At 46.9% G+C, this 26,532-nt stretch overlaps 1 protein-coding gene across 3 annotated transcripts; it reads left to right on the top strand.

Moving 5' to 3' along the window:
* The first annotated feature begins 1,473 nt into the window (after positions 1-1,473).
* Positions 1,474-17,573, top strand: GTPBP3 (GTP binding protein 3, mitochondrial). Of its 3 annotated transcripts, none has more exons than XM_035120923.3 (9): positions 1,474-1,600; positions 3,441-3,664; positions 7,630-7,716; positions 9,035-9,237; positions 11,286-11,358; positions 11,653-11,796; positions 14,455-14,620; positions 16,520-16,804; positions 17,012-17,573. In XM_035120923.3, exons 2-9 carry the CDS (start codon positions 3,544-3,546, stop codon positions 17,241-17,243), a joined length of 1,311 nt encoding a protein of 436 aa, XP_034976814.2. In that variant the 5' UTR covers positions 1,474-1,600; positions 3,441-3,543; the 3' UTR covers positions 17,244-17,573. The 3 variants fall into 3 exon arrangements, with proteins under 3 accessions (XP_034976814.2, XP_034976813.2, XP_034976815.2); XM_035120922.3 differs by lacking the exon at positions 1,474-1,600 and adding an exon at positions 2,233-2,489; XM_035120924.3 differs by lacking the exons at positions 1,474-1,600; positions 9,035-9,237 and adding an exon at positions 2,283-2,489 and having other exon boundaries at positions 7,630-7,691.
* The last annotated feature ends 8,959 nt before the right edge of the window (positions 17,574-26,532 follow it).

Consider the following 26,532-nt stretch of genomic DNA (forward strand, 5'->3'; position numbering starts at 1 on the left):
AGAAATAAACCCCACTGGATTCAATGAGGCTCGATTCCCGGGGAAGTGGAGGTTAGGATTGCAACCTAAGTTATGTGTGTGTGTCTAGGTTATAAGAAAAAACTGCCCCTTTATCCCTTATGGGGTATCCAAGAGCCTGTACAGAGTCCTTATGTAGGTTTTCTATCGGTAGGAGAAAATAACAGAGGCCAGCCAGAGAATATTGGGAAGCACAGCAGCTAGTAAGCCTGATCTGTATTAAACTTTGTCAAACAGGGTTCATCGCTCACCCCACACAGGGAGGGAGGAGAGAAGCATTGGTGCGCAAGCTCTTATATAAAAGGTAAAAGGTAAAGGGACCCCTGACCATTAGGTCCAGTTGTGACCGACTCTGGGGTTGCGCGCTCATCTCGCATTATTGGCCGAGGGAGCCGGCGTATAGCTTCCAGGTCATGTGGCCAGCATGACAAAGCCGCTTCTGGCAAACCAGAGCAGCACATGGAAACGCCGTTTACCTTCCCGCTGTAGCGGTTCCTATTTATCTACTAGCATTTTTGACATGCTTTCGAACTGCTAGGTTGGCAGGAGCTGGGACCAAGCAACGGGAGCTCACCCCGTCACAGGGATTCATAGACTTTTGAAATTGCCTTACCCTGTAGCTCAAGACCACCCCCCAAAATATCATGCATACATCACAGAAAGAGGTGGTCCCCAGCAGAAATTTGAGTGTGTTGCTTCTCTCTTGTCTGCCAGGATACCTGATCATGCCTTGTCTGATCGACTTTCTGGGTAGCCTGGCCATTCCTTGGAGATGGTAAATACTTAGTTCCTGAATCTCTTGCACATTTTGATAACTTTGCTCAGCTTAACAGATACTTGCCAGGCTGTATGTGCAAAGGGAGCTGTAAGACCTTACAGTTCAAAGACAATTGGAAAAAGCTTTTCCCATTTCCTTCCTCCTTGCAGAGAAATATCTGAGGTCAATTTGGGAAAGTCAAAACGGCTTCATAATTGTTCTCCTGTACTATTTCAGACACGTGGTTTGTATACTTATGTATGTGTTTGCCTTGTACATTTATGAACATTTATTATATATATAAATAAAAGACCTTAGAATTCCTATAACACTAGGGTAAAACTTTTTTTGCAATCTTCACCATGCGTGCCCACAGACCAGGATGAAGGACAGAACAGATGGGAGCCACCACCAACCCTTCCAGACCCTCCTTGACCCTCCGGCGCAGCGCCCTGTGGATAAGGAGGAGACCCAGGAGTCCTGTGCAACGGTGTGTGTGTGTGTGTGTGTGTGTGTGTGTGTGAGAGAGAGAGAGAGAGAGAGAGAGAGAGAGAGAGAGCGAGCCATGATGCAGCCCTGCAAAAAACCAGTGCCAGGGCGAGATCCCAGATAAAATGTATGTTTTACAGGCAAGCGATGTGATGCGGGAGGGCGGGTTTGCGGCGGGGAGAAGCCCGTTTGGTTTTCTTTCTTTTTTTTTGCATAAAGAAGGCAGGAGACGCCGAGAGGGAGAGAGAGGAGGAGGAGAGATTGCAGCTGCAGGTTGCTTGCTTGCAAGGAGACACCCGCTCCGGCGACAGGCCAGGTCGTAATGGATCACTAAGGGTAAGGGATTACTTCCAAAAAGGCTACCCGCTCCCCCTCCACGGAGCAGCAAGGACGTGACGTCACCCCAGGGTTCAGCTGGGTGCACGCACCTTCCCTTTCGGGGGATGCAATACAGGCAAGGGCTCGTTTCGCAAGGGAGGCAAGCGTGCACCTGCGCATACGCAGAGTGCATTTCCCCCGATCCTTCACAGAACAGCAGGCGAGCTATAGGGCCGGGAAGCGGTCCATTATTTTGCAGCTCTTGGGTTAAAGGTTCTGAGCACTTCAAGAAAACCCATCGTCCTCTCTATTATTATTATTATTATTATTATTATTATTATTCGAGTTTATGTAGACAAGCGTTTGCAAACCTTTACAAAACTATCAGCCAAAAAAAAATTAGAAGAAAAAGATGCTGAAATGGCAGATACTGAAGTTTCCACCATTATCTCGCTTTGTGATTAGTCGGAAAGGAAAACTTTAATTTAAGCTTAAAAGCTGGCCGCAACCGTGCAATTTGAAACCTAAAGTCTCTGCAGCAAGAGCAGCAGAAAAAAAGGCTCGAGGTCCGCCCCTCCCGCTAAGCCCCTCCCCTCCTTCCCGCTCCGTTCCATTCCCCTCGCCCCTTTCCCCCTTCGACCAATCGCGTCGCAGAAGGGTGCATCCACGCCGCCCGCAGTTGAAGCCGAAAGCGTGCGTCACTGTCGTGCTGGCAAGGGAAGGCTGCAAAAGGCTGCGCTCATTCATGCAATAGGGTGCGCGCAGCATGGAGCTTGGGGAAGGGGGCTTGGGCGTGCTGATGTGCTTGTGAGAAGGGGAGCATTGCCTCTGTGAGTGTCATGTGGCCTGCCTTGCAGGGGAGGCTGTTGATTGCGAGGAATCCTGGCGCCTCCAAGGTGTTCTGCAGGTAGGTGGCTGTGGGGATCACGCGGGGTGTGTGCAGAGAGTAGCTTCCTCCAGCCGTAGCAATTGGCAGCGGTTGCCTTTCCTAACCCCCTGTTATAAGAAAAAAAAAACCTGCTCCTTTTCCCTTATGAGGTACCCAAGAGCCCATATAGAGTCATTTTGTAGGTTTTCTGTAGGAGAAAATAACAGAGGCCAACCAGAGAATATTGAGAAGCAAAGCAGCTACCGTAGAAAGCCTGATCTTTATTAAACTGTTGCAACAGGGTGCTCACTGCCAAACCGACTGAGCTATCCAGCTGAATAACGCTTTAAACCGTTCTTAGAATGTTTCAAACTGTTAGCTGCTTTGAGATGGTGTTTAATTGTCGCTGTTTTTGGAATCGTAAAATGTTTTGCATTTGGTTTTTGAGTTCTGTTATCTATTTGCCACCCCTTGGCTTCTTTGGGAGGAAGGCCAGTGAAATTTATTGTTGAATGTTGCTTTGTTGTTTATTTTAAAGTTATTGTGACTTTTTATATTGGATCAGGTTGTTACTATTGATGTTTGATGTTTTTGTATGTGTTGGAGGCCACCCAGAGTGGCTGGGGCAGCCAAGCCAGATGGGCAAGCTATCAATCAATCAATCAATCAATCATTGATTAAATTACGTGTTATAGATGCCTTTCAAAGAGGAGCAGAGAAATTCATGGCGGAAAAGACACTCCAGCTACAATGCCTTCTGTTCTGTCTCTACTGCTAGAGGCAGTAAATTCTTCTGAATATCAGTTGCTGGAAAGTGCTGTTCTTGCACTCAGGTCCACCTTGTGGGCTTCCCATGGCACTGTAAGAACAGGAGGTTGGACTAGATGGGCTCCCTTTGGACCGATCCAGCTGCTACTTGGCGGTTCTGATGCTCGGTGCCTTCCCGCAGAGCGCCAGGCACCTCACTTGTCCCATTTACTTCCACCACAGGTCATATTGCCAAGCCGCGAAGAGGGACACCATCTTTGCGTTGTCTTCAGGCCAAGGGAAATGCGGGGTGGCCGTGATTCGAACCAGTGGCCCGGCCAGCAGCATGGCCCTGGCCCACCTGACGAGGGCGGAGGTGCCTCCTCCGAGAGTTGCCACGTTGCGGCGGATCTGCGACCCCCGGTCTGCCGAAACCCTGGACCGCGGCCTCGTCTTGTGGTTCCCAGGTGAGCAGATCTGGGCACCTGGGCTTGAATGTATCTCCAAAGCTCCATTGAGGCAGAGGAGGGGGTACTGCTAGGTCCGTAGTCTATTGGCAGAGCTGCTTCGAATGCAGAAGCACCCACTTGTGATCTTTAATGGCATCTCCAGATAGTTCCGGAATTATCCCCTGCCTGGAGAGCCTTGGGATTTTGCTTCGGCTACATTGCAATGTAAATGTACCTTATATAAACACTTTCCCACATACAATACAATACCACGGCAAAGGAACCCCACCCATAACTGGCCTCCCCTTCCGCTACACAACTACGAATTTAACAATTTGATGGCACAAGGGGGGAAAACTGTTCTGTGCCTAGCCATTTTTGTGTTTAGAGTCCTGTAGCGACGTCCAGATGGAAGTAAATCAAACAGATGATGACCGGGATGCAAAGGATCTGCGACAATTCCCTCTGCTCTCTTCCTAGCTCGGATAGCATAAAGTGTCTCTATTGAAGGCAAACTAGTGCCGATTACCCCCCCCCCTCAGGTTCCGGTTCCCGCCTGCAGGAATGGCGGACCTGTTTTCCATCCCTCCGACCTTCGTAAGGAATTTGGCGGTTGCTAGGGGAGTAAATGGCAACCCCCTACCCTCTCCGGGGGTTACGGAGAGGGGCCGCTGGCCCGCGATGCCCCCAGACCCACTCCGACTGTTTTTGGAGTGGGGGGAGCTTGGGCTGAAGCACTTACGAGAGCCGGGACTCCCGGACGCTAATCTGCATGGCGGTGATTTCCATGGTTAAAGAAGATAATTAGGCTTAAATCTATGGACATACTTCAGAAGGAGGGGAAGAAGCGCTGTTTACTGCTGAGAAATTTATGCTGCTGAGGGAGAGGAGTCAAAGGCTGTATTTCATCTGGAAGAAGGATTGATGGGGACGGAGCGATAAGGGAAGTGAGTTTTTATTTATTTTTCTTCATATGAGTTACTTCGTACCTTCCCAGACGCGATGTCCTGGCTTGTTTGGAGTGAAAGAGAAGTAAAAGACTGTGTGAGTTGAACTTTATAAGCTGTTGTTACTGAGCATATTTTTTAAAGATGTGGAGTTGCCGACGAGAAAAGCCCCCCTCTAGTTGGACGGGAGGAGTGCATGGACGCGTTCGGAGGATTTATGAGCTGTGACGCACTTTGAATTGGAGCAGCGACCTGAAGCTAAGTTCAGCTATAGGGCAAGGAGATCCATTAATTTACCAAGAGTCTTTGATGTCTGGATCTTCTGCCTGGAAAAGCTGTAAATTTTACAAAGATCGTTAATCTACATGGTTATGAGAGAAAACGAAAGTGATTTGAGTTTTTTAAGATGGCGCTGCTTCGTGTTGACGATGCAACAGGGAGCTCCAGACCAAGAAGATTTATGGGGAGGCTGGACTGATTAACCCACACAGGAGAAAGAACATTTGTGAAACCTTGTTTGATATTTATCTCAGCAGCTGGGAAACAATCGGTTGAAAGAGGAAAACATCTATGTGACTGTAAGGGAAAGATCTGGATTATTATGGACCTGGAGAGACGATTTGAATTTTAGAAAAAAGACGGCAGTAGACGGTTGCGAGGAATCCCCAATTTCTTGAAGCATGGGAACCCCCAAAAATTTTTAGATGATTTGGTATAACATTCGGTTTGATTGATATATATGTGTATAATTTGAAATAATGTGATATAATTGGTTTTAATTGGAAAAATTAATAAAAATCTATTTTAAAAAAAAAGATTACCCTTTCTGCAATTCTTACTGCTCGTTGGAGCCTTTTCTTGTCCATCTTGGAGGCTGTGCCATACCAGGCAGTAATAGAATTACAGAGAACAGTTTCAATGATACTTCTATAAAATTGGATCAACATTTCCAATTTTATAATTTGATAGAATGTATATAAAAATATACATGGCATGTACAGAGTGAATGGTTGTTTGTGGGCATCTGTCTGCCTCAAGAGACAATGGAGTGCACCTCTAGGGGTGAAATTAAAAAGGTAAAGTAAAAAAAGGTAAAGGACCCCTGGATGGTTAAGTCCAGTCCAAGGTGACTATGAGGTTGTGGCGCTCATTTCGCTTTCAGGCTGAGGGAGCCGGTGGACTTTTAGAAGACATCTGAAGGCAGCCCTGTTTAGGGAAGCTTTTAACGTTTAATAGATTATTGTATTTTAATATTCTGTTGGAAGCTGCCTAGAGTGGCTGGGGAAACCCGGCCAGATGGGCGGGGTATAAATAATAAATTATTATAATATTATTATTAGGTGGGCTCCCTTCCCAGTTTGACGAGCCCCACCTGCCCCCTCACTTTCCTTTGCACAGCATGTGCAGAAACCGCTTTCTTGACCGCTGGACCCGCTCTTGGTGGATAGAGACTGGACAGGGAAATGTTTCACTTCCTCTCTTGTGACACTAGAATGCCTAGCCACCCCATGAAGCTGAATGTTGGAAGATTTGGGACAGAGAAAAGGGAAGCCCTTCTTCACGCAGCTCATAGTTAAACTACGGAACTCCCTCCCACAGGAGGAAGTGACGGCCAGCAACTAGTATGGCTTTAAAAGAGGACTGGACAAATTCATGGAGGAAAGCCACAATGGCTATGCTCTACCTGCATCAGGCATAGGCAAACTCCGGCCTTCCAGATGTTTTGAGACTACAATTCCCATCATCCCTTCCCACTGGTCCTGTTAGCTAGGGATGATGGGAACTGTAGTTCCAAAACAGCTGGAGAGCTGGATTTTGCCTATGCCTGGCCTACATAGTCGGAGGCACTAATCTCTACCAGTTATTATTTTATTACTATTATTTATTGAATATGTTGTTTTATCTTGCCCAGGGCAACACACAGCAACATACAGCAATGCAAACAAACAGACAGGAACCTGCACAGAGATGCGTTAAAACCAGAAATACGATAAAGTAATAATAATAATAATAATAATAATAATAATAATAATAAATAATTTATTATTATTTATACCCCGCTCATCTGGCTGGGTTTCCCACTGCTAAAAGACATCCTTCCCACTGCTAAAAGGTCACAGATAGATAAAGGTTAAATGCCTGGTTATAGAGGGAAGTGTTTGCTTGGTGCCTAAAAATATGCAATGAAGGCTCCAGGAAAGAGCATTTCACAAGCAGGTGGCCACCACAGGAAAGGCCCTGTTCTCGTGTTGCCACCCTCTGGACGTCTTGTGGAGGAGGCACATAAAAAAGAAGGGCCTTAGACGGTCCTTGAGGAATTGTGTCCCTGAGCCGTTTAAGGCTTAATGGGCCAGAGCCAGCACTTTGAATTGGGCCCGGAAGCAGCCAGGGCAGTTGCTGGAAACCTCAGGAGGGAAGAGGGCACTTATGCTCAAATCCTACTTGTGGGTTTCCATTTGGGGCATCTGTCCAGCCTCTGTTGGACTACACTAGTGGCCAAAACTGTGGAAACCTTTTGCAAAAAGTGTACTTCTGAGGTTTGATGGCTCATAACACCACTTTCTTTTTGGAGTAATACCATAAAATTATGTATCAATGGAACGATAATTAAAGGAGAATGTAATGCAACAAAGTTTGTTCAATTATCTGTATTCTATCAAAAGATATAGCCGAATAACCAGAAAAAGGAAGCACAACTTGCTTAGGTTGATATGCGGTAGCTTACCGTGAACATGAGTGTTTAGAGAGCCAGTCAGATGTTATGAGCCATCAAACCTCGGAAACACACTTTTCCCCAAAAGGTTTCCACAATTTTGGCCACTGGTGTAGATGGGCTCCCTTTGGCCTGACCCCACATGGTCTTCTTGGCTTCTTATGACTCCTATTCCGCCTCTCTGCATCTGCTCTGCCCGGCGCGGCAATTCTAGAAATCATTGTTTAAGTTTCTGCCCTGCCTTTTCCTCGCATGGGGCACATTGGGGCAGCAGGCAGCAAAGGACTAATTAATCCTAAGTGCTGTGTTGTTGTTTTTTCCAGGGCCGGGCAGTTTCACGGGTGAAGACAGCGCCGAGTTCCACGTCCACGGAGGGCCGGCTGTGGTGAGCGGTGTCTTGAAGGCTTTGGGTGGGTCTTCCTTCCAGTGTGCCAGGCATACCTGCCAAGTCCTGGACGGAAAAATCCGGGATCGGCAGTTCGCAACACATCCGGTGGCGCTTTGCCCTTCTATGGGCACCGCTTCTACGCATGACCGGAAACGTGTAAAAGCGACTTCCGGCGCTGCCGGGGCCATTTTCTGGTGCCCATAGAAGGGCAAAGCGGCACCAGAAAAATGGCCGCTGGCAGAAGCGGATTTAAGGGAGAATAACAGGATAAAACCCTATGCAGGAGACCGCCGGGAAACGGTAGGAAAAAAGTGGGTTTCCCGGCGAAAACTGGATACTACTTGGCAGCTATGGTCCCAGGCTGACTTTGTTAGGCTGGGTGGCTAGCGAAAAGACCCTGTTTTGAAGGCCTCTTCTCTTGTTGTTTTTTGTAAATAAATGTTTATTAATTTTCCAGTTTTCACAATTGAAAACAAAAAATTAACTCACATTTCTACCGTATCTAGATTTATGCAAATAAATTTTCACAAACCTTCTCTTTGAGATTCTTTGAATCTCTAGACCAGGGGTCAGAAAATTTTTCAGCAGGGGGCTGGTCCACTGTCCCTCAGAACTTGTGGGGGGCCGGACTATATTTTGGGGGGAAAGTATGAATGAATTCATATGCCCCACAAATAACCCAGAGATGCATTTTATATAAAAGCACACATTCTACTCGTGTGAAAACACGCTGATTCCCGGACCGTCCGCGGGCCGGATTGAGAAGGCGATTGGGCTGGATCCGGCCCCCGGGCCTTAGTTTGCCTACCCACGCTCTAGACTTCACTCCATACCCTCTTCTGGTTCCTTTATATAAACCAAATTCTTCTGTATTTCCATACTTAAACTTTTCCAATCATTATTTCCCATAATTCCCCCCCTCAATTTTCTACTGGTTGCAAGAATTTACTTAAAATCCTGTCAATGTATCAAACCTGTTTGCAGTATTTTTGCACATGAACAATACACAATTCCCTTACTCTCTTAAACTTCTCATTGTCATAGTCTCTGAACTTTGCCATTAATTTTGCCATTTCTGCATAGTCCGTTATCTTAATTTGCCATTCATCTTTCCTCGGTATCTTTTCTTCCTTCCATCTAACGAACAATATTCGGGCGGCTGTTGTAGCATACATAAATATTTTCCTCTGTTCTTCAGGGAGTTCAGTTCCTATCAATCCTAGTAAGAAAAGCTTTTGGGGTGTTTTTTCTAGCAAAGGTTATTTAAAACATTTTCTTCAGTTCGTTATAGATCATTTCCCAGAAGCTTTTAATAGGAAGGCCTCTTCTCTTGGTTCCAGGCTGCCTCCCTCTGCTGCGCCTTGCCGAACCCGGGGAGTTCACCAAACGGGCCTTCCAGAACGGCAAGCTGGACTTGACCGCGGCGGAAGGCCTAGGGGACTTGATTCATGCTGAGACGGAAAGCCAGCGCCGGCAGGCTCTCCGCCAAATGGAAGGGGACTTGGGGCGGCTCTACCAGCGCTGGAGCGACACCCTCACGAAGGCAAGGGAATTGGAGTAACTTGCTGGGTGGAATGGTTTGTGTCGGAGTCCTGAAACTGAGAACCTTCCTTTCTGCTCTGCAAAGGGGACAGCATCTAGTGGCAGGGGCCATAAGGGTTAACAACAACAACAACAACAACAACAACAACAACAACAAATAATAATAAAACCCAATAATGTAAGAAGATCCTGCAGCAGGATCAGGCCCAAGGGGGTCTGATCTACTCAAGCATCCCTTCCTCAGAGGTGGTGTTCGAAATTAGCCAGGCACATTTTGCACCTGAAAATTAGCTTAAAGGTAAAGGTAAAGGCCAGGTGGCGCTGTGGGTTAAACCACAGAGTCTAGGGCTTGCTGATCAGAAGGTCGGCGGTTCGAATCCCCGCGACGGGGTGAGCTCCCATTTCTCGGTCCCAGCTCCTGCCCACCTAGCAGTTCGAAAGCACATCAAAGTGCAAGTAGATAAATAGGGACCACTCCGGCGGGAAGGTAAACGGCGTTTCCGTGCGCTGCTCTGGTTCGCCAGAAGCAGCTCTGTCATGCTGGCCACATGACCCGGAAGCTGTCTGCGGACAAACGCCGGCTCCCTCGGCCTATAGAGTGAGATGAGCGCCGCAACCCCAGAGTCTGACACGACTGGACCTGATGGTCAGGGGCCCCTTTACCTTTACCTTTAAAGGTAAGGTAAAGGACCCCTGGATGGTTATAGAATCATAGAATCGTAGAGTTGGAAGAGACCACAAGGGCCATCCAGTCCAACCCCCTGCCGAGCAGGAAACACCATCAAAGCATTCTTGAGTCCAGTCAAAGGCGACTATGGGGTTGCGGCGCTCATCTCTGCTTTCAGGCTGAGGGAACCGGCGTTTGTCCGCAGAGAGCTTTCTGGGTCATGTGGCTAGCAGGACTAAACCACTTCTGGTGCAACGGAACACCGTGACGGAAACTAGAGCGCACAGAAACGCCGTTTACCTTCCCGCCGGAGCGGTACCTATTTATCTATTTGCACTGGCGTGCTTTCAAACTGCTAGGTTGGCAGGAGCTGGGACAGAGCAACGGGAGCTCACTCCGTCACGGGGATCCGAACCACCGACTTTCCGATCGGCAAGCCCAAGAGGCTCAGTGGTTTAGACCACAGCGCCACCTGTATCACCTGAATACTAGCCACTTGCAACCAAGTGAAGATGGCTGGGAGCCAGGATGGCGCACAATCAGAATAAATTTCAGGAACCAAAATTTTATTCTGTGCAGTCTGAGCGGGAGCAGTGAACGGCGTTGTTGTCGCTTGTCTTCGCTTCCTCCACGCCACTGCCCTGCTCACAGTTGTGAAGGAGATCCCTACTTTATAAATGGCCTGTGTCACCATTAAGAAAAACAGGTCGGAACAGGCCAGTATATATTCCGACTGTCCCTGGATCAAAGGACTTTGATTCTTTAAGTTCTCAAAGCTCTTAACCGAGCTCAGGTCGGTCACCTGAACTAACCAGTCACTTAACTGAGAGTCAATCACAGTCCATCCATCATTTTCAAAACATAAGAGCCGTTTTTCAAAACCAGATGCCCCAAAGTGAAGCCCACAAACAAGACTTGAGCCCTACTCCCCATTTGTGATTCCCGGAATCGTCTTCAGAGGCACGCTGCCTCTTAACAGTGGAGGGAGAACATCGCCACCATAGCAAGTAGCCTTACCTGCCATGAATTTGTCTAATCTTCATAAGAATAGGGCTGGTATTCTTAAGAATATTCATAAGAATACTGACCGCTTCCTCCTTCCTGAGTCTGCCTAATTGTCTCTTTAAAACCATCCGTATTGGCTCTCGCAGGAGCAAACTCTGTGTGGGGTAACTAAGCATTGTGTGAAGAAGCCCTTTCTTTTGTCTGGCCATAATGTGCTTTCTCTCTTTCCCTCCTCTCTGCAAACACAGACCTATTAATTTTGTTCCCTGCAGTTTCCTTTGGGCCACACCAAACATCAAATATTTGGTTATAATACATAAATACTGCCTCCTCTCTGACCAAGAAAAGGAGCTGATGACCTTTTTTTGTTCCCACAGGCCTTGGCCCACCTTGAAGCCTACATTGACTTCAGTGAAGATGACAACATTGAGGAGGGGGTCCTCGCTCAAGGTGAGCCTGCCATGGGGGGGACCCCACTTAGAACCCTTCCTCCCACGCCCAAATAAACGTTGGCCTCTCAACGGTTTGGCCCCAACAGCAGCAATAGAAGCACAGCTGCATTCGCCTCTGCCTTTAAAATAAAATGTGAAAGGTGCTAGTCCTCATGGCTGGGGGAAGGAAGGAAAAGCGTTGGAAAGCCAGGAAGGGAAGGTTTTTTTTGGGGGGGGGAATGTGCAGTTTTGACACAATAGCCATAATCGGAGAGGCCCCGTCTTTTATTTCTTCCTTTCTACTTCTTCACAGTGGAAGAGGCCGTTGAGGCATTAGAGAAGGAGCTGCGGGAGCACATGCAAGATAGCCGCCGCGGCGAGAGGCTGAGGGACGGAGTCCGTGTGGTGATCGCAGGGCCCACCAACGCCGGGAAGAGCAGCCTCCTCAACCACCTATGTGAGCAGGAAGGACATTGGATTGTGGCAGGGAGCTCTTTGGGCATGGCGTGGATGAAAAAAGGGGTGGGTGGGGGCTGTTCAGCTCCGCTGCTTTGTACCTTTGCCACCCTGGGCTCCTTTGGGAGGAACAAGGGATAGAAATTTAACGAAGGACAATGTTTTCAGTCCTGATCTGCATGATTTACATGGCACCCTACAGAGTAACGTAAGCAAAGACTAAACCAAAAACTACAGTTCCCTGCCCTAAGGTGCTCACCATTGAAATGGTTAAAGGAGGGAGAATTACAGTCGTACCTTGGTTTTCGAACAGCTAAATGTTTTGGCTCCCGAATGCCGCAAACCTGGAAGTGACTGTTCCGGTTTGTGAACTATTTTTGGAAGCCAGACGTCCAACGCGGCTCCTGTGGCTTCTGATTGGCTGCTGGAGTTTCCTGCAGCCAATCAGAAGCCGCGCTTTGGTTTCTGAACGTTTCGGAAGTCGAGTGGACTTCCGGAACGGATTCCATTTGACTTCCAAAGAACTACTGTATTACCTATTCCCAGCAATGCTGGACTTGTGCAGAAGGATGCCTGTGACTTTTTACGCACAGGGTGCTGTGGATTGAACCTTCGACCTCCTACATAACAACAACAACAACAACAACAACAACAACAAAAATAAAATTTATTATTTATACCCTCCCCATCTGGCTGGGTTTCCCCAGCCACTCTGGGCAGCTTCCAACACAGTATTAAAATACAATAGTCCTTCAGATATTAAAAGCTTCCCTAAACAGGGCTGCCTTCAGATGTCTACCTGAGAGAAGGCCCTCTGCCTGGTTCCCTGTACCTTTGCTTCTCGCAGGGAGGGAACTGCCAGAAGCCCCTCGGTGCTGGACCTCAAGTGTCCGGCCAGAACAATGGGGGTGGAGACGCTCCTTCATGGATACTTTTCTGAGACCGTTTAGGGCTATATGGTCTTGGCCACTCCCAGTCACCAGTCTAGCTGCCACAGTCTGGATTAGTTGTAGTTTCTGGGTCACCTTCAAAGGTAGCCCCACGTAGAGCACATGGCAGTAGCCCAAGTGGGAGATAACCAGAGCATGCACCACTCTAGCGCGACAGTCTCTTGGCAGGGAGGGTCTCTGCCTGCTTACCAGATGGGGCTGGTAAGACAGCTGCCCTGGATGCAGAATTGACCTGCGCCTCCATGGACAGCTGTGGATTCAAAATGACTCCCAGGCTGCGCACCTGGTCCTTCAGGGGCACAGTTACCCCATTCAGGACCAGGGAGTCCTCCACACCTGCCCGCCTCCTGTCCCCCCCAAAACAGTACTCCTGTCTTGTCAGGATTCAACCTCAATCTGCAAAGCAAATCCTTAATTATTAGTAATAATAATTTGATTCATCACCTGATCGTCACCCTCGGTTCTCGGGGCAGGCTGCTGTTTAAAATGCAGCATTTTGTGAATTTCTACTACTGTGGGAGGCAGTGGAAGACACCAGTGCCTGGCCTGCTCTGGTCCATGGGGTCACGAAGAGTCGGACATGACTGAACGACTAAACAACAACAACAACAAATGCCAATGGCCCTTCTTGGCTAAATAAGGAGAGTGCAGCTGTTGATATTTGCTTGTAATGCTGTACAGTCACATAGCCCAGTAATGTCAACTCTGGCTGGCAGCACTGGCTGTGCAAGGATTCGGGGACAGAGGAGTTTCTCCCCTGCCCAACATCCTTCAGAAACCTTTTAAACTAGAACTGCTGAAGGTGGCAAGGAAGTCATATAGCTCCCCCCCCCCACTTTACAGAAAAGCTTCCAAATTTCTCTTCCCTGTTTTGGCGAGGACTGGTTTATTTTTTTAGCCCAGTGGCTGCAGCCGAGTTGGGGATTCTGCCATCTAAATGGCTTGCTGCCGAGATCCGTCCGCCATCTCTGCCCCTTTGTGCTATAGATTATTATGCTAATTGCTGGTTCTCTGGATGAATTAATTATAATTATAATCCTCGGCTGCCTCTTCATACGGTTGCTTTTGCCAACACTGTAAATGCCTCCGAAGAGTACCAGTGGGCTGAGAATTGCAGGTGGAATTCGCTGCTGCACAAGTAGAGGGAAGTTCACTGGGACGCAGGTGGCGCTGTGGTCTAAACCACTGAGCCTCTTGGGCTTGCCGATCGGAAGGTCGGCAGTTCGAATCCCCATGACGGGGAGAGCTCCCGTAGCTCTGCCCCAGCTCTTGTCAACCTAGCAGTTCGAAAGCACACCAGTGTGAGTAGATAAATAGGTACCACTGCGACGGGAAGGTAAACGGCGTTTCCGTGCGCTCTGGCGTTCATCACGGTCCTCTATGCGCCAGTAGCGGTTTAGTCCTGCTGGCCACATGACCCGGAAAGCTGTCTGTGGACAAACGCCGGCTCCCTCAGCCTGAAAGTGGGATGAGTGTCACAACCCCAAAGTCCCCTTTGACTGGACTTAACCATCCAGGGGTCCTTTACCTTTTACCTTTTTTTTACTCAGGTTCTGTTTGTGGGCTTCCTATAATTAGGGGCATCTTGTTGGCCGCTGGACTGGACCTTTGGCCTGATCCAGCTGCAATGTTCTTCCCATCTTCTGGGCATCAGCGATTGCCTCTAAAGTCTGCCTTCCATCCCTAATTCAACTGTTGTGCTCCCTCAGGTCAGAAGCCGGCAGCCATTGTTTCGCCCATAGCAGGGACCACACGGGATGTGGTGGAGGCTGCGCTGAACATCGGCGGGTTCCCCGTGGTGCTGAGCGACACGGCAGGGCTGCGGGACACCAGCGATGTTGTTGAGATGGAGGGAGTGAACCGGGCTCGGCAGAGGTGAGTGGGGAAAAAGGGGGTGGTGACAGCAGTATCTGGGTCTTAAGCAAAGCTTCTATTCCCGTCAGTGATTTTTTTTTAATGCAAAGGAGAGCTTAGAAACCTAAATGTTCTTTAGTGAGATGCATTGCTTCAAATGCAGACTCGCTAGGAATACAGTGGTACCTTGGTCCTCAGACTTAATCCGTTCCGGAATTCTGTTCCAAAACCAAGGTGGGCTTTCCCATGGAAAGCAATGCAAAATGGATTAACCCATTCCAGACTTTTAAAAACAACCCCTGGAACAGCAATTTAACATGGATTTTACTCTCTAACGAGACCATCGATCCATAAAATGAAAGCAATATGAAACAATGTACTGCAGTCACACATTCCATCCATCAGTAGCTGAACTGGGTTTCACACAGTCACAAAAACAAAACAAAAAGAGCCGCGTAGGCAAAAACACAAAATAAATTGCAAAAACAGACAGACCTCAGTGTAACACTCAAATCGGAAGTGTAACACTCAAAATGGAGCATGTTCAGCTTCCCCAAAAAAGTTCACAAACTGGAACACTTCTGGGTTTGCAGTGTTTGGGTTCCAAGTTGTTTCAGTACCAAGGCGTTTGAGAACCAAGGTTGTCGTTGTTGAGTCGTTGAGTCGTGTCCGACTCTTTGTGACCCCATGGACCAGAGCACGCCAGGCACTCCTGTCTTCCACTGCCTCCCGCAGTTTGGTCAAACTCATGTTCATAGCTTTGAGAACACTGTCCAACCATCTCGTCCTCTGTCGTCCCCTTCTCCTGGTGCCCTCCATCTTTCCCAACATCAGGGTCTTTTCCAGGGAGTCTTCTCTTATACAGAGTCTAATTTGCTGCACTCACTGGCAGTGGCTCTCCAGAGCTTCAGAACGTGGAGATGTGTTTGCGGATTGGGACCTGCTCCTCTACCCTTGAGCTCTTGCAAATTTCGAAGCAACCTTTGCTGTCTGCTCTCGTAAGCTTGGACACATAGCCACCAATATTTGAGAATAAGAGGAACTGCTGCCTGCGGGAGAACAGCAAAGCAATGTTTGGGACGGAATACTTACCTGTAGGATTTTTCTACTCTGGAAGATTTTGGGAGGCTATGGAGCAAGTATTGGCTTGCTCAAACAGTGGGATACATTTATGCAGTGCTGAAAGCCGAAGAGGAATTAGAAAGAGGCTATAGAATAAGACAAACTTTATTTTGACAATTGGGGTGTATCTGTTATGATCGCTTTAAGTTCAGGTCCTGGAAGAGCTTGCCGTGATTAAGAGATTGACTTAATGGACGGATTAGGGGACCAGGATACTAATGGCATGTTTTATGTTCAGCTTGATTGCTACCGTGAAATACACATTACATTTTGTTCATCTGTCTGAAAACCATCCATATAATTACAGTCGTACCTTGGAAGTCGAGCGGAATCCATTCCGGAAGTCTGTTTGACGCCCGGAACATTCGGAAACCAAAGCGCGGCTCCTGATTGGCTGCGGGAAGCTTCTGCAGCCAATTGGAAGCTGTGGAAGCCCCGTTGGACGTTCGGCTTCCAAAAATAGTTCGCAAACCGGAACAGTCACTTCCGGGTTTGCGGTGCTTGGGAGCTCAAACGTTTGACTTGCAAGGCGTTTGGGATCCAATGTACAACTGTGTTGTAAAACAGGTTGAGCCGTGGGCGTCAAAGTTCACAGGCGGAAGAGCTCTGGAGGAAATCTTGGGAAAGAGTTGCAGTGCAGGTTGGGTCTCCAGCCATTCTTGGACTACAACTCCCAACATCCCTGACCACTGGTCCTGCTAGCTAGCAGTGATGGGAGTTGTAGTCCAAAAGCAGCTGGAGACCATAGTTCAAGAAACACTGAGCTAAGGCTTTTAACTGGCTCTCTGTTCCCTGCAGGGTGGAGGGTGCCGACCTCGTTCTTGCCATCCTGGATGCAGCGGAAATGGCCCAGAAGCCTAACCAACTGGTCCCCGCCTTGCTGGACATCCTGGACTATCCGAAAGGGACCCAGCCGTACTTCCTGGTTCTGAACAAGATGGACCTGCTTGGCGACGAGGAACGGGCGGATCTGCTGGCCAACTGTGCCGACTCAGACCTGGCGCCGACCTGCTTCCTCTCTTGCAAAACAGGAGAAGGGATCGCTACCTTCCTGAGCACGTTAGGGAAGCAGCTGGCCCACATGTGAGGATGGGGAGGGAAGGAGCAATGAGGGCTGGGCTGGGCTGGGTTTGCCCCTTGCCTGCAACCCTGGAGAGCTGCTGCCAGTCAGCGTAGACAACACTGAACTAGGTGGACCAGTGCTTTGACTGGCAGCGCCCCCCCCCCCAATGCACAAACGCTTCAAGCCTTTTACCTCTAACCACAGCAAATCTCTCATCTCGCCTCCAGGTGCGGTGACCCTCTCACAGGTTCCCCCAGCCCCACGCAGGCACGCCACCAGCTCAGCTTAGCCAAATGCCTAGAGGCCCTAGGGGGCTTCGGCCACTACCGGTCTGTGGATCTCGCTCTGGCCGCGGAGGAATTGCGGCAGGCCCGGCGACTGCTGGGACGTCTGACGGGACAAGTGGGGTCCGAAGAGATCTTGGAGCTCATCTTCAAGGATTTTTGCATTGGCAAGTGAAGGAGGCAACAGAGAGCATCTTTAGGAGGCGGGTGCAGCTGGAGCATGGCGCCACCTGGCGCTTGGGGGTGGTTCTGCGGTTTGAAGTATATTTTGACTGGGGCAAAGGGACCTTGAGACTCTTGTCAATGGATGGGATAGCGTCAGAGCTGTCCTGGCAGGTGCAGGATTTTGCGGAGGGAAAGCAATGTTTGGGGCAGAGCATTGATATTCCGGATGTCATACTTTAAAAAAACTTTAAAACGCTAGTTAAAATAGCGGTTATGCATTTTATGCTGTGCAGAAAACAGGATGACAATGATGTTTTAATAAAAAAGTTATGAGAAGTTATATATTGAGGCAGATGTTTATTTTGAGAACTGAGATTTATGTATGACGACGGATTTATATATATTTGTTTATTTTCTACCCCTCCACAGCTGGCGAGCTGTGCCTTATCATAGCTTTTCAGCTGAAGCAAATTACAGCTGATGGTTGACTGTTCTCTTTTCAAGTTTGAGAAATGGCTTTTGAAATGTTATTATCAATGTTGAAAATGTTTTCACACACACACACACACACACACACTAAAAACTTCCAACATGCTGCATATTGTGCCTGAAAATTATGTTCTATTTGGCTTGAACTGGAGTGGGGAAACACCGCAAAGGATATCATAGGACTCACAGTAGTCGTTTTTCTGCCCATCTTGACTAAATAGGATCCCTGTATTTTGCTACCAAAAAAGAATGAGCCTTTTTCTCATGCAGTCTTAAAAGCAACCAATCTCCCCCAGAATAAAAGGCCAGTCTACATTGTTTGCTGAAATAAAATATTCCACCCCGCACATCCACATTTTTTCACCTTTATTGCAGAAAAAGGAGAACTGGGCCAAAGCGAACAATATGAATTTCAATAGCCACAAATGTTAAGTTTCTATACTTAAGCAAGAATAAGCAGTTGCACAAATATGGCTCGCCAGCAGTACATGTGAAAAGGTTCTAGGGCAGGCACCCCCAAACTGCGGCCCTCCAGATGTTTTGGCCTACGACTCCCATGATCCCTAGCTAACAGGACCAATGGTCAGGGATGATGGGGATTGTAGCCCAAAACATCTGGAGGGCTGAAGTTTGGGGATGCCTGTTCTAGGGGTCTTAGTAGAGCAGAAGCTGAACATGAGTCAACAGTATGATGGCAGCAGCCAAAAAACCAAATGCTATTCTAGGCTGCATCAACAGAAGTCTATTGTCCAGATTAACGGAAGTAAGAGTACCACTCTATTTTGCCTTGGTCAGACCACACCTGGAATCCTGTGTCTAATTCTGGGCACGTCACAATTTAACAAGGATGTTGACAAGCTGGAAGGTGTGCAGAGGAGGGCGATCAAGGGTTCTGGTAACCAAACCTGATGAGGAATGGGTGCAGAGCTGGGTTACGTTTAGCCTGGGGAAGAGGGAACTTAGAGGAGACATGATAGCCATCTTCCAATATCTAAAGGGCTGTCATGTGGAAGATGGAGCAGGCTTTGACCCCCCCCCCCCCGTTCTGGATAGCAGCACTTGAATGGATTCAAGTTAAAAGATTCCCAGTAAACGTAAGAACTTTCATCCGGTAAAAACTGTTTGACTGTGGAACGGACTCCCTCAGAAGATGGGTAGACTCTTCTTCCTTGGAGGTTTTTAAGCAGAGGTTGGGTGGCCATCTGTCATGGATGCTTGAGCTGAGATTCCTGTGTTGCTTGGGGTTGGACTAGATGACCCACAACACTTCTAGCAGGAGACATTTTTTGGCTTTTCTCAAATAGAAAGCCATTCTCTTGCAGCATTCCCTGTTCCTTGTGTCAACCTCTCTGCCAGGCCAACGCCCTCATTCCTTCCGCCATCACCAATCTGGTCTCACTAACATGAATGCAGTCTCGACACCACCTAGGATTTAGGTCCTTAGCTTCACCCGAGCCCACAGTCTGACATTAAAGGCCAAAATCCTTGAGCTCATGTGCAGCATGGACGATCAAGTTGAGTGTTGCAACTCTTGTTTTCCTTCCACCAAGCTCTGGAGAGAGCCCAGAGCTATGAGGTTAGAATTATTTCTGTCGCCTGGAATTATCCAAATGTCAACAGCACTCTGTGAACCCCAACCCCAAGGGATTTCCACCCAACAAGTCAATAACAATGATGTCAAGGCATACTCATGATAAATAGAGCGGTACCTTGGTTCTCAAACGCCTTGGTACTCAAAACATCTTGGAACCCAAACATTGCAAACCCGGAAGTGTTGCGGTTTGCGAACTTTTTTCGGAAGCCGAACGTGTTCCATTTTGAGTGTTACGCTTCCGTTTGGAGTGCCACACTTCCGTTTTGAGTGTTACGCTGAAGTCTCTCTGTTTTTGCTATTTATTTTGCGCTTTTGCTTTTGCGGCTCTTTTTTTTGTTTCGTTTATGCGACTGTGTGGAACCCAGTTCAGCTACTGATGGATGGATTGTGTGACTGCAGTACATAGTTTATTGCTTTTGTTTTATGGATCAATGGTCTTGTTTGATAGTAAAAATTCACGTTAAATTGCTGTTTTAGGGGTTTTTTAAAGGTCTGGAATGGATTAATCTGTTTTGCATTACTTTCTATGGGAAAGCACGCCTTGGTATTGGAACAGACTTCCAGAATGGATTCATAGAATCATAGAGTTGGAAGAGACCACAAGGGCCATCCAGTCCAACCCCCTGCCAAGCAGGAAACACCATCAAAGCATTCTTGACATATGGCTGTCAAGCCTCTGCTTAAAGACCTCCAAAGAAGGAGACTCCACCACACTCCTTGGTAGCAAATTCCACTGCCGAACAGCTCTTACTGTCAGGAAGTTCTTCCTAATGTTTAGGTGGAATCTTCTTTCTTGAAGTTTGAATCCATTGCTCCGTGTCCGCTTCTCTGGAGCAGCAGAAAACAATTTTTCTCCCTCCTCCATATGACATCCTTTTACATATTTGAACATGGCTATCATATCACCCCTTAACCTTCTCCAGGCTAAACATACCCAGCTCCCTAAGCCGTTCCTCATAAGGCATCGTTTCCAGGCCTTTGACCATTTTGGATTAAGTTTGAGAACCAAGGTACCACTGTATGCCCTCAGAATTGGGGCTGGGATGGAGAACAGACACCTTTGCACCTGGTCATTGATTACATATAGCCCCTTCTGAGACCTCCTGATGTTGGCTGGTGTTCAGTTTCCTGAAGGGTAGCCATGTTTGTTATTTGGCCAAGGAAGGAAGATCTCTCCTTATGAGCCTGATTCTTCGGCTGCTACTGCTCTTTTGGCTGCTGGCTCAGGCCACCCAAAAGATACTGAGGACCAAGTACCTTTTGACCAGACATTTTATACTCCAGGAAGACTATCATCAGGGAGAAGCAATATAAAAAAATTCCTTCAGTAGCACCTTAAAGACCAACTAAGTTTATATTTTGGTATGAGCTTTTGTGTGCATGCACACTTCTTCAGATACCGAAAGAATGCACACGAAAGCTCATACCAAAATATAAACTTAGTTGGTCTTTAAGGTGCTACTGAAGGAATTTTTTTATTTTGCTTCGACTCAGACCAACACAGCTACCTACCTGTATCAGGGAGAAGGACACATTATTTCTGGGAGTTGGCCTTTCTCTATGTGGCTATACCTGGACCACAGATCTTTAAGAAACTAAATTAATCTGAGGTCACTTTTCTCAAATTACCTGCTCCCAAATCTAATGTATTTTCAAAAAGAAAAAAGGAAATGGAAAGATGAAGATGTGTTTTCCTAAGTTGTACCTCTTCGCTTCACCTCAAACACACCAATTTCAAATCATGGCCATGTAGCGTATATTTTAAACGAAAGTATTTTGGGAAGTTTTTAATGACTGGTGTTTTAATGTATTTTTAATCTTTGTTGGAAGCCGCCCAGAGTGGCTGGGGAAACCCAGGCAGATGGGCAGGGATTTATTTATTTAAAAGGCGGCACATCCTATCTGAGAATGAGCAAAATGCCTTTCTCATTTGATAGGGACTTTATTTTATTTTTAAAGAGTTTTTCATACATTTTACCTGACCATTTAAAGGAGGGGGTATTAAAAGAGGGGAAATGACAAACAAAAGTATTAAACGGTGGCACATCCCACCTGAGAATGCCTTTCCCATTTGAAAGAGACATTTTAAGAAAAGGTTTTAATAAATTTCACCTCACTATTTTAAGGAGGGGAGTTATTGAAAGAGGGAAAATGACAAACAAAAGTACAGTACTTAAAGGTACTTCTCCTATCTGAGAATGAACAGAATGCCTTTCTCATCTGAAAGAGACATTTTTTAAAAAGAGGTTTTTCAGACATTTTACCTCACCAATTTAAGGAAGGGGGTTATTGAAAGACGGGAAATGAGTCGGGTTTGGTGCAACACTTTCAAATATACTTAAAAACAAAAAAGAAATACAGATGTGCCATCTCTACATCATTGGTTTACTATTATGATTGTTTATTTTTTGTAGTGATGTCTCTTATCTCACTTAAACTGAACTGAACAGATGATTCTCAATTTGAATATTGATTCTACCTCCTTAATCTACCCACAACTCTGGCATTCTCGTGAGGGGAAAAGCCATATTGGCTTCCCTCAGAATTGTCTCTCCCCTCATTAGAGCACGGAGGCCGGGACTTGGGGAGACCTGTGTTCTGATTGGCTCTCTTACCTTTGACGCATTCTCCCATTGGCTCTGAGCGGTGCTCCTCTCAGAAAGCTCTCGTCCCCCTGATCAACAGAGCTTATATATTATAGCCAGATAGAAACACTTTGAAAAGAAATTTAAGCAGGCTTAAGTCCCCCCCCCAGTGCCATTCTTTCTTTCTTTTTTAAAAAAGTTTTGCCCCTCAAAAGAGCAAACTGAGTGTGTGGAAGAATAAATAATGAAGCATTTGGGGGCAAAGATGCAGCCCATGAGACCAGCCCCAAAGGCCAAGATGGAGAAGATCTCCACAGCCACCATGAACTTCCCATTGGTGCTCAGGAAAGTTGAGACATAGGAGACCCAGACACTGCAAAAGACCAGCATGCTGAAGGTGATAAACTTGGCCTCATTAAAGCTGTCGGGCAACTTCCTAGCTAGGAAAGCCATCGTGAAGCTGATGAGGGCCAGGAGACACATGTAACCCAAAAACAGTGAAAAACATGGTCGCTGAACCTTCATTACATTCCACTACAATCTCTCCAACAGAGGAATAAAAGTCCATGTTTGGGAATGGAGAGGTTCCTAGCCAAACTGCACAGATAATAGCTTGTGTCAGGGGACAGGCCAGGACAATGAAGTTTATCAGTTGCTTCTTCAACAGTTTTTGTGCCATGTTTCCTGGCTTGGTAGCCATGAAGGCCAGAACCACCGTGACAGCTTTTGACAAGATGGAAGAAATAGCAACTGAGAAGATGATGCCAAAAGCCTTGAGTTCTTGACCGGGAAGAAGGTGGGATATATGTGTATTTGTTGTTGTTGTTTAGTCGTTTAGTCGTGTCCGACTCTTTGTGACCCCCATGGAGCAGAGTACGCCAGGCCCTCCTGTCTTCCACTGCCTCCCGCAGTTTGGTCAAACTCATGTTCGTAGCTTCGAGAACACTGTCCAACCATCTCGTCCTCTGTTGTCCCCTTCTCCTTGAGCCCTCAATCTTTCCCAGCATCAGGGTCTTTTCCAGGGAGTCTTCTCTTCTCATGAGGTGGCCAAAGTCTTGGAGCTTCAGCTTCAGGATCTGTCCTTCCAGTGAGCACTCAGGGCTGATTTCCTTCTGAATTGATAGGTTTGATCCTCTTGCAGTCCATGGGACTCTCAAGAGTCTCCTCCAGCACCAGAATTCAAAAACATCAATTCTTCGGCTTATATGTATATTACTAATATATAAAACTATGCCAGCAAGCTGGGCGTGTGGGCCAGCATCTCCCCTTTTCTTCAGCAAGTGATATTCAGCCATCCACTGTCTCTTGCATACTGAGCATAACCCTATTAAAATACTGACCATCATCACACCCCGCGGCATTGTGCTCCAGATGTTTTGGGCTACAAGTCCCATCAGCCCCAACCAGCATGTCCAGTGGTCAGGGAAGAAAGGAGCTGGAGTCTAGGAACTTTTGGAAAGCACCGTGTTAAGGGAGGCTCCTTAACAGAAATCACAACACAAAAAAGCCATCAACATCCCAAGGCTAGGATGTCATATCATAGGCCCCAAGAACAGCACCCCGCAGTGAAATTTGGAAACTATATTCCAGTGCCCTGCTGTGAGCACTTACTTGTAATAGAAGAGATCCTGTTCCAGAGGAGGTCTTGAAAATTTAAGATTTCCAAAATATAATCTCTTCGAGCTTTAAAAGGGCACCAGTAGCGATGTCTCCAGGTCTGTAATAGGCTTTCTGGAGCTCAAAAGGCCTGGTCAAGAGGCACTTAGCCCTCTGTGAAAATTCAGCTGCCTGAGGCAGAAGCCAAAAGAGCAACAACAGCACCCACATCATTGGCAGGATGAAATTTCCTCACGTGCCAGCAGCAGAACTGGGTACAGAGCCCAGAAAGACGCTAACTATACAGTTTCTATCTGGAGCTATGGAGCAGCGTAGGGAGAGATGGTCAGACAACAAGGTGCTTGTTCTGCATCCCAGCTGCACCTGCAAGGGCTCACAGGACATCATTATCACAAGAATGTTTTGCTCATGGGTTTCTTTGTTATTGACATAGTGGGTGGAAATCCACAGAGATTTAGCAAGAACTACTATCATTCTGATCATTCTTACTGGAGAACAATAATCACAGCTTTGAAGCTCTGGACTCACTTTGACATTCAAAGAGAAAAATCTTGAGTCTGTGTCATTCTCTACTTCATCATAAACTTTATTGCACTAGCCAAAGGCCATGACATCATTCACAAAGGGAACAAAAAGAAAAGCAACAATAACCATAAAAACCATAAAAACACCAGGCGCTGCAGATACAAAAAACCACGATCACGTCTCCCCAAAATTATTTGTTGCATACAATAGAATAGCAAGGGGTTCTCAGGTAGAATGTGTCAGCTTAAATGTGGTGGCTCATTCTGGAAGTGTATACTTGATTCTGACTGATCGAAGCGTCTTAGAGCAAAATATATACCAAGAGACTTATTGGGTCAGAATCAAGTATCTTCTTCTTTTGGGATCCTTTGTAGCCAAGTAAGATTATCTTCCATGAATACAATTTTAACAGTGAGTCCGTGACTGTGGAGGCGAATTCTGGATGCACACGTCCTTCCACAGTGGGGACATAGGTTTCTTGGTGGGAGTTGATCCCGGTGAGGGTTTGCCAAGCGTGCCTTCCTCTTAGCACGTTTCTCCCTTATGTCCTGAGATCGAGCGTCTTGAAAGCCCACAACACCTTTGGTAAAGGCTGTTCTCCAATTGGAGCACTCGCAGTCCAGTGTTTTCCAGTTGTCAGTGCTTATACTACATTTTTTTAGATTTGCCTTGAGAGAGTCTTTAAGCCTCTTTTGTTGACCACTAGCATTATGCTTTCCATTTTAAAGTTTGGAATAGAATAGTTGCTTTGGAAGATGATAATCAGGCATCTGCACAACATGACCAGTCCAATGAAGTTGATGTTGAAGAATCCTTGCTTTGACACTGGTGATCTTTGCTTCTCCCAGTACACTGGCATTAGTTCGTCTATCTTCCCAAGTGTTGTGTAAAATTTTTTTGAGACACCGTTGATGAAATCTTTCGAGGAGTTGGAGATGGCATTTATAAGTGGTCCATGTTTCATAAGCATACAGAAAGTTTGGTAGTAAAGTAGCTTTGAAAACAAGCATTTTGGTTTCCTTGCAAATGTCCCGGTCCACGAACACTCTGCACTTCAATTGGGAGAAAGCTGCACTCGCAGAGCTCAGGTGATGCTGGATTTCAGCATCAATGTCAGCCCTTGTGCAAAGATATCTGCTCAGGTAGGAGAAGTGATCGACACTTTCCAATGTTACACCATTGAGTTGGATTTGTGGCACTGCAGAGGTATTTTGTACTTGTTGGTGCAGCACTTTGGTTTTTTGGATGTTGAGCGGCAGGCCAAGCTTTTCGTACGCTGCTGCGAAGATATTTAGGATGGTTTGGAGGTCATCCTCTGAGTTAACACTACCAGAGTTAACCCTAAATACATTACTTTTTGTAAATGAGCCACCATAGCCACTAGAGGGCTGTGAAAATTTGTGATATGGTCTGACGCTCAACATCAAAAAAACTAAGATCATGGCCACTGGTCCCATCACCTCCTGGCAAATAGAAGGGGAAGAAATGGAGGCAGTGAGAGATTTTACTTTCTCGGGTTCCATGATCACTGCAGATGGTGACAGCAGTCACGAAATTAAAAGACTCCTGCTTCTTGGGAGAAAAGCAATGACAAACCTAGACAGCATCCTAAAAAGCAGAGACATCACCTTGCTGACAAAGGTCCGTATAGTTAAAGCTATGGTTTTCCCAGTAGTGATGTATGGAAGTGAGAGCTGGACCATAACGAAGGCTGATCACCGAAGAATTGATGCTTTTGAATTATGGTGCTGGAGGAGACTCTTGAGAGTCCCATGGACTGCAAGAAGATCAAACCTATCCATTCTGAAGGAAATCAGCCCTGAGTGCTCACTGGAAGGACAGATCCTGAAGCTGAAGCTGAGGCTCCAATACTTTGGCCACCTCATGAGAAGAGAAGACTCCCTGGAGGGGACGACAGGGCGAGATGGTTGGACAGTGTTCTTGAAGTGTTCTTGAAGTATCAACATGAGTCTGTCCAAACTGTGGGAGGCAGTGGAAAACAGGAGTGCCTGGCGTGCCATGGTCCATGGGGTCACGAAGAGTCGGACATGACTAAATGACTAAACATCAACAACAAACCCATGTACACTCTGAAACCAAAGGGGCGCATTGGTTGCCAGATATGAAATATGTTGGCATTATTTCCAGCTCTCCTGCCCCATTATTGTGAGAACAGGTTGCTGGACTAAATGGGCCATTGGCCTGATATAGAAGGCTCTTCTCTACAATCTAATATTGATTAGAACAGGTGCCTTGGGGGAATGCTATAGCATCCGTGGGTGCTAGGTTGGTGACTCCTGATCTAGCCTGCAATGGTTATGTATTACTAGGCCATATCACATTGTCTTCGCCCATCCACCTGAGCTAGCTAACTTTTGGCGACGTCCTGGGCGCCATCTTAGATTTCAGTACTCAGTTCCACATAGAACCAACTTTGGACTCTTGACAGGCCAAACTTCCAAGGGTGACACAAACATGTTTTTCTCCAC

The sequence above is a fragment of the Zootoca vivipara genome, chromosome 6 (genome assembly GCF_965207765.1).
Source record: "Zootoca vivipara chromosome 6, rZooViv2.hap1.1, whole genome shotgun sequence".
NCBI lineage: Eukaryota > Metazoa > Chordata > Lepidosauria > Squamata > Lacertidae > Zootoca > Zootoca vivipara.

Bases quoted from the DNA above. Each gene is read 5' to 3' on its own strand.
- GTPBP3 (XM_035120922.3), top strand. From the start codon at position 2,422: ATGTGGCCTGCCTTGCAGGGGAGGCTGTTGATTGCGAGGAATCCTGGC. The intron at 2,490-3,440 runs GTAGGTGGCTGT...CTTCCACCACAG, and splicing joins GCCTCCAAGGTGTTCTGCAG to GTCATATTGCCAAGCCGCGA. The intron at 11,359-11,652 runs GTGAGCCTGCCA...ACTTCTTCACAG, and splicing joins GGAGGGGGTCCTCGCTCAAG to TGGAAGAGGCCGTTGAGGCA.